Raw genomic sequence first — 8,286 nt, forward strand, 5'->3', positions numbered from 1 at the left:
ATGGGACCAGCCAAACTCTTTATACACTTGTTGTACCAGGAATGATTTAAAATGTTTGTTTGGTTGATTTAATCACACGGAACGCTGACATGCAGATATAACATAATATAGATATTTCTGGGATTTCGGTCGATGGGCATTCAATGGTATGTTTAATGTAAGGGTACTTGCCTTGAGGTTCGCGTCTCCCACTTTGTTCTTGGGTTATTCCCTTGTTTGATGGTTTCCTCGGTCTTTTGCTATCTTTCCTACGAGGGTTTACTCTACAACGTTCTGCGAGGGTCGATGGGCAACAATGCTACAGGTCTTGATTGTGCTCCTGTTACTCGTTACTATGACTGTATTTGTCCTTGTTCCTTGGTTCGCAGCTGGTCGTAACTTGTCTTGCACTAGCCAGGGTAAGCTCTCTGTTGTATGTGATTTTTTCTACTATGTAAGGTTGTTGTTTGTGGTTGATTTCTCTTCTGTTGTGGGCTCTTGGGCCACTATCTGTTGATTCATGCATTGATTCTCCTTGTTAGGTTTTGCTACACAACTTCTGTTCACTCTCAGGCTCAAACGATGGTGCTCCTCCAACTCTAGCACATATAGGTAATATATCCTTCCCTATTTTCAACTCATGGACTTCCTTACGCAGTTCTTGACTTGGGTTGCTCCTTATTCTTCTCAATTGGTCGGCGCTGTCACTGGCACACTGGTCTCGGCCTCTCTACGAACCCTCAGGTATCTACCGACACTCCCAATGATTTAAATTCTTTGTTCCGACTCTTTATTTGCTCTGTTGTTTCAATATAGCACTAACAGTTGTGTGTTCTTACCATACAGGTGTTGGGGTTTGCTGTTGGAGATTCTAGCAACCCATGCCCTGATTCTACCTAGTAGGTTCTATTCCCACTGCCTTCTGGTAGTCCGTCACCTTGGTCTTTTAGTCTCTTCTCTCCAAACAGAAAGAGTTTGTCATATGCTTGCTTTGAGCAAAGATATAGTTATCGAGACTTAGGTTTTCATTGTATTAGATCAAAACTTCGTTTTGTGGCTACGGCTCCTTTCTAAGTCCTTATCTTGGTTCTCTGTTTAGAGTCTATGTGTCCGTGCTGTATGAAAAATGTTATCACTGAAAACCTTACCCAGGGTTTGTGGCTCAAGGTTTAAGCGTGAATGATTCTCGACTTTTTCAGTTCTGTTGTAATAATTTAATGTACTGGACTTTTCGACATTCGACAGAATGTTCTTCTGGAAAAATAAATATAATCGGATAGGTTATGTTTGGTGTTACCTGATAGATGTATGTTGTTTCGACTTCTCGAGTTGTTGTGGCCAGAACTGTTATCATGTGCGTTCGATGTGTTTGAAATTCATCGTATAGTCTCTCTAGTACACGGACTCTATGCAATCGCTCGCAATGCTATTTGGTTGTTAATGTAATAAAACTCTATGCAATCGCTTGTAATGGTACCTAGCTATCATTTAATATTCTATGTAAAAAATCACCTGCTCCTTGTTCTTGTTGCCTTTACTGGTGGTATTTTCTCCAGAACGCAATGGAAGACTTGTTCACTAGATTCTGTACAGGTTTAGTTGTGCATTCATATAACTGTGAAATAGAAAAAATATAATTACAGTAAACACGCAGATGCACAAAATTTTGAATTCCCTGTCGCTACTTTTATTGAGTGCGAGAGGTATTGAATGGAACCCCTTCTTTGGTTTTTCATGTTACATTTATAGGTTCCTGTTCCAATTAATGAAACTGTACACTTGTTTTGTTTTTCAGTTATAGGCTCTTACAGTTATTTTTTATTAGACATTTCATTTATCTCATGACAAGATTTCCTGTTCAACCACATTTTTCTTTTTCCATTTAAATAAAAGTAAAATCACAGTTTGTTAACAATAGATCAATCTATGGCTATAACTGTTCAACTACCCTTAACTAACAGAAAATAAAATTATAAAAGTCCTACCTACTTTCCTGTCAACCAACAAAAAGACTAAATAAAAGTAAATTCAACTTCCTTTGACCTGGTAGAGACTTCACTCGGTCATGGTGAGCTAGATGCTCCTGCATCAGGCTCTCGGGGTAAAAAGAAATCATGGCTCCGGTCCATGAGCTTCTCGATTGAGGTACCTATCTGTTCGATCTACCTAGAGTCAAGCAATGAACTATCCTCAATAGGACAGTTCTTCCACTTGACCAGGTATTGGAGATATTCCTTCCACCGAGTTCGTTTAGCCACCTGAGTGTCGAGAATGATCTCGATCTCGGGAGGTTGAACATAAGGCATCTGTCTCCTCCAAGCTTCTCCTTCATCCTAGGTGTTCCATGTGGGTCGCGTGATTCCTTCTTCTTCCTTCTCTTCTGGGTCAGCTGTGTTGGGAAACAAGTCTGCTACAATCAAGATAGGCGAAATGCCTATTCCAGGTGGCAATTGGATCTCATAGGAATTTGCTGAAAATTTCTGAAGGATCTTGCAGTGTCCTATCTTCTTGTACTTTAATTTACTGTACGTACCTTTAGGGAGAAGTTCCTTGTGCAGATGTGCAAGGACATCATCTCCGACATTAAATTGTACCTCCATTCTCTGCAAATCTTCTTGCTATTTTTACTTTAAGCTGCTATCCTGCAATTTAATTTTTTACTTGTTCATGCAAATCCCTCATCGCGTTAGTGAAATCTTCTCAATCTGTGCTTCGCCTTTCTTGTAGTCCAAGATCTCGCAGTTCATGCACTCCGCGAGGATGCATGCCATATATGATTCGAGAAGGGCTCAATCTTGTGTTGCAGTTAGGTGAATCGTTGTAAGCGAATTCTACCTACGCCAGCACTCAATCCCACATTCGCGAATTCTCCCCCACTAGACTTCATAGCAGATTCCCTAAACTCTTGTTTACAACTTCTATTTTTCTGTCTGTTTGCGGATGATAAGCATAACTATAACTCAGCTGAGTATCCATTTTATTACATAGGGTACGCCAAAAATGTCCCGTAAACTTCACATCCCTGTCCGATAGGATAGATTTGGGCAATCCGTGTAACCTGACAATGTCATTAAAAAACAAGTGGGCCACGTGGGTGGCATCACTTGTTTTCTTGCAAGGAATAAAATGTGCCATTTTTGAGAATTTGTCCACCACTACCATTACCAATTCATACCCTCTCTGTGTCTTAGGTAGACCTAAGATGAAGTCCAAGCTGACTGAATCCCATGGTCTACCTGGAACAGGTAATGATGTATATAGTCACATGTTCTGACAGTGACCTTTTCCTAAATGGCACACATTGCATCTGGCTACGAATCGCCGTACATCTCTATACATCTTTGGCCAAAAGTAGAAATATCTAAGCTTCTTGAGCATCTTATCCACTCCGAAATGTCCGGCTAAACCTCCGCTATGCTTCTCTCGAATAATATTCTCCCTCATCGAGCAATCAGGTATGCACAGTTGTCCTCCCTTAAACAACAACTTTTCCTGCAGATTGTAATCTAACCAAGGGTTGTTATCTCTCACTAAGGGATTCTGGCATGCCTCATAGGCCTCCTTAAATTCTGTATCTGTCTGGTACAAATCTCATAAGTGCTCAAAACCTATCACTTGCACAGTGCTTTCCTATAAAAGTAGAGCTTTCCTACTCAGCGCATCCACTTCTTTATTTTCTTGCCTGCTAATATGTTTCAATACAAAATTAAAGCTCCGCAAATACTCCACCCATTTGGCATGTTTATGGTTCAACTTGTGTTGTTGCATTACGTACTATAGTGCATAATTATCTGGGAACAACATAAATTCGTTTCCCAATAGATAATGCCTCCAGTGTTTTAATGCCTGTATAATTGCATAAAATTCCTTATCATACAATGAATATTTCTGTCAATTTTCATTTAGCTTTTCGGTGAAAAATGCTACAGGCTTATCTTCCTGGCTGAGCATAGCTCCAATTGCTGTCCCGCTAGCATCACATCAAACCTGAAATAACTTCTTGAAATCTGGTAATCTCAGGATCAGCCTCTCAATAATCTTCTTATTCAACAATTGGAAACTTCTCTCTGCTACCTCTATCCATCGAAAAGGTTGGCTGGCCTTTTTGATGGTGTCTAGCATTGGCGCACAAATTTCACTGAAATTCTTTATGAATTTCCTGTAAAAACATGCTAATCTGTGAAAGCTACGTACCTCAAATAAATTTTTCAGAGATGGCCAATTTACTATCGCTGCCACCTTCTCCAGATCCATCTTCAGCTCATTCTCTGCTATTACAAACCCCAAATAAATCAATTCCTTCTACAGAAAAGTACATTTTTTCAAGTTTATTAGCAGTTTGTTCTGCTGTAATTTCTCCAGCACCTTACGCACATGTTGAAGGTGTTCTTCCCTTGTCTTGCTGAAAATAAGTATGTCATCCAGGTATACAATCACAAATTTTCCTATGTACTCCTTCAGCATCTCATTCATCAATATCATGAATGTACTGGGCGCATTGCTCAGCCCAAAGGGCATGACTAACCATTCGTACAACCCCTCATTCATCTTAAAGGTTGTCTTCCATTCGTCCCCCTCTCGTATCTGAATCTGATGGTAACCGCTCTTCAAGTCTATCTTAGAGAAATAAGCTGCCCTGCTTAAACAATCCATCATGTCATCCATCCAGGGAAGCAGAAACCTATACCGGATGATGATCTTATTGATGGCGCTTGAGTCGGTGCACATACGCCACTCTCCTCCCTTCTTGGGAGCGAGGACCATTAGAACATCACAAGGGCTTAAGCTTTCCCTTATCAATCCTTTGTCCAATAGCTCTTACACTTGCTTCCTGATTTCTTCATTATCTTTGGGGCTCATTCGGTATGCTGCTTTGTTTGGCAAACTCGCTCCGAGTACGAAGTCTATATGATGGCTTATGCTCCATTTTGGGGGTAGTTTGTCTGGTAAGTCATCTACCACTAAATCTGTAAACTCCTGTAACATCTCTTGGATCTCCATAGGTAAATCTGATGCCTCCTTATGCAATAACATTGTCCTTGCTTTCTTCACTACTGCATAACCTATCTTGTTGTCCTCAACTTGTTTTAGAAATCGTTTTCCACTAACTAGCAATGCTCTTGATTCGTTGGTCTCTGCTAACCCTTCATCTTTGATGGGTACAAGTGTATGCTTGATTCCATCCTTCACAAATTTATAATAGTTCGTCAATCCATCGTGTACCACTTTCCTATCATATTGCCAAGGCTTGCCCAGAAGTATGTGACATACATCCATTGGCATGATGTCACAAACAACTTTATCCTTGTATTTTCCTATTTGAAACTCCACCTTGCATTGTTCAACTACCAGTAACTGATGGCCTTTTTTCAGCCATGAAACTCTGTAAGGGTTTGGATGTTCCAAACGTTTCAACTCCAACTTTTCTACCATCTCTGTGGACACTAAATTGTCAGTACTACCACTGTCAATAATTAATTTACAGCACTTACATCGTGACTTACAAACTGTTTTGAATAAAGCCTTCTGTTGTGTCTGATCGGTGATCTCTTTGACTAGTTTTAACAACACCTTATGCAACACTAAGGCTTCCCCAGTCTTTGGAGCATTTTCTGCTTCTTGGGGAGGTGATGTTGCTTCTTCTGGCTGTGCAAGATATGCACCCCGCTGTCTAGCTTGTTCTGCTTCCAGACATTCAAATGATCTATTTCCCCATTTATGACACTGATAACATTGGTAACCAGCCCCTCTTCCTCGGTCGTTACCTCTGCCCCGCTGGGATGATCTTCCACCCCTTGCATTATCACCTCTGTCCGCTGATCCAGAACCTATGGAACTGCTACCTTCCTCATTATTACCAGTAGTCTGCCCTCTGCCATATGACTGGCCTTTTCCCTTGCTGGCTCCTCGTCCTCTCCGAGATGTCTTCTAGTAATCTTCTCTTCAGCCTTCATCGCACTCTAATACCCTTCCTCAGTATTGTTTGGAGACAAAATGCTGATTTCGTTGAAAATATCTAATATTAACCCATTAACATACATGACTATTCTTTCCGCAGTATCTTCGATATATCCTGCTCGCAAATTCACTCGATAGAACTCCTCCATGTACTCCCTCACCATCAATCCTTTCTATCTCAGATTCTGCACCTGCTTGTGTAGCCCAATCTGATAGTCCTTTGGCAGAAATCTACCCTTTAACTTGGCCACCTTCCTTAACCAGGTTTTGATCAGTATTTTGTTCAATCTTTTCGTCTCATTCTGGACACTATCCGACCATAGGGCTGTGTGTCCCTTCAATTTCGTCACAGAAAATAGAAATCTGTGGTCTTCGCTGATTCCCTCACACTCGACATACTTATCCATCTCGTTAATCCAATCCAATAAAACCTCGATAGACAGACTGCCATCATAGGTTGGGAGTTCTAGTTTGGGTTTACTGCTTGCTACTAGAACAGATCTCAACAATCTCACTTTTGGACTCTCACCTTCTATTCCATCTGCTGTTGCTTCAGGTTCCTACTCGCTTTCATCACCCATCTCTGGGTCTCTTCTTCTCCCTACCTCCATTACCTCCAAACGGGAAGCAAGAATTCGAATCTCCTCTCTCAATCCTTCCTCTGCCAACCGTCGAGCACCTCTACCATGACCTCGCCTTCCTCTTTCCATATCTCTAATCAATTTAGCCCGCTCTAATACCACTTTGATGGGACCAGCCACCAGGAATGATTTAAAATGTTTGTTTAGTTGATTTAATCACACAGAATGTTGACATGTGGATATAACTTAATATAGATATTTTTGGGATTTCGGTTGATGAGCATTCAATGGTATGTTTAATTTAATGGTACTTGCCTTGAGGTTTGCATCTCCCGCTTCATTCTTGGGTTATTCCCTTGTTTGATTGTTTCCTCAGTCTTTTGCTATATTTTCATCGAGGGTTTCCTCTGCAACATTCTATGAGGGTCGATGGGCAGCAATGCTGCAGGTCTTGATTATGCTCTGGTTACTCGTTATTGAGACTGTATTTGTCCTGGTTCCTTGGTTCGTAGCTGCTTGTAACTTGTCTTGCACTGGCCAGGGTAAGCTCTCTGTTGTATGTGATTTTTTCTACTATGTAAGGTCGTTGTTTGTGGTTGATTTCTCTTCTGTTGTGGGTTCTTGGGCCACTATCTGTTGATTCATGCACTGATGCTCCTCGTTCGGTTTTTCTACACAACTTTTGTTCACTCTCAGGCTCAAACAATGGCGCTCCTCTAACTCTGGCACATACAGGTAATATATCCTTCCTTGTTTTCAACTCATGGACTTCCTTCCGTGGTTCCTGACCTGGGTTTCTCCTTATTCTTCTCAGTTGGTCCGCACTGTCATTGGAACACTGTTCTCGACCTCTCTGCGAACCCTCAGGTATCTACCGGCACTCCCAACGATTTGAATTCTTCGTTCTAGATCTTTATCTACTCTGTTGTTTCAATATACCACTAACAGTTGTGTGTTCTTGCCATACAGGTGTTGGGGTTTTCCGTTGGAGATTCTGGTACCACACACCCCGATTCTGCCTAGTAGGTTCTATTCCCACTGCCTTCTGGTAGTCCGTCACCTTGGTCTTTTAGTCTCGGCTCTCCAAACAAAAAGGGTTTGTCATATGCTTGCTTTGAGCAAGGGTCTAGTTATCGAGACTTAGGTTTTCATTGTAATAGATCAAAACTTTGTTTTGTGGCTGTGGTTCCTTTCTAAGTCCTTATCTTGGTTCTCTTTTTAGAGTCTGTGTGTCTGCACTGTATGAAAAATGTTATCACTGAAACCCTTACCCAGGGTTTGTGGCTCAAGGTTTGAGCGTGAACGATTCTCGACTTTTTCAGTTCTGTTGTAATAATTTAATGTGCTGGACTTTTCAACATTCGTCAGAATGTTCTTCTGGAAAAATAAATATAATCAGATAGGTTTTGTTTGGTGTTACCTAATAGATGTATGTTGTTTTGACTTCTCAGGTTTTTGTGGCTGGAACTGTTATCATGTGCGTTCGATGTGTTTGAAATTCACCATATAGTCTCTCTATTACATAGACTTTGTGCAATCGCTTGCAATGCTATTTGGCTGTTAATGTAGTAAAACGTTGTGCAATCGCTCGTAATGTTACCTAGCTATGGTTTAAGATGCTATGTAAAAACTTGCCTCCTCCTTGGTCTTGTTGTCTTTACTGGTGGTCTTTTCTCCAGAATGTAATGAAAGACTTATTCACCGAATTCTGTACAGGGTTAGTTGTGCATTCATATAGCTGTGAAATAGAAAACATATAATTACAGTA

The 8,286-nt window shown here is 40.9% G+C and overlaps 1 protein-coding gene across 1 annotated transcript; it reads right to left on the reverse strand.

Annotated features, from left to right (window-relative positions):
• Positions 1 to 4,797: 4,797 nt before the first annotated feature.
• Positions 4,798 to 5,412, reverse strand: LOC149230082 (uncharacterized). Its single transcript, XM_089381199.1, has one exon. The coding sequence runs from the start codon at positions 5,410 to 5,412 to the stop codon at positions 4,798 to 4,800; it is 615 nt and encodes a 204-aa protein (XP_089237325.1).
• Positions 5,413 to 8,286: the final 2,874 nt, after the last annotated feature.

Source organism: Pinus tabuliformis, chromosome J, assembly GCF_031772625.1.
Source record: "Pinus tabuliformis cultivar Carrire ecotype Pingquan chromosome J, CPIR1, whole genome shotgun sequence".
Lineage (NCBI taxonomy): Eukaryota > Viridiplantae > Streptophyta > Pinopsida > Pinales > Pinaceae > Pinus > Pinus tabuliformis.

What these genes read in the sequence shown, in the direction of transcription:
- LOC149230082 (XM_089381199.1), bottom strand. Translation starts at nt 5,412, where the DNA reads ATGGTAGAAAAGTTGGAGTTGAAACGTTTGGAACATCCAAACCCTTAC.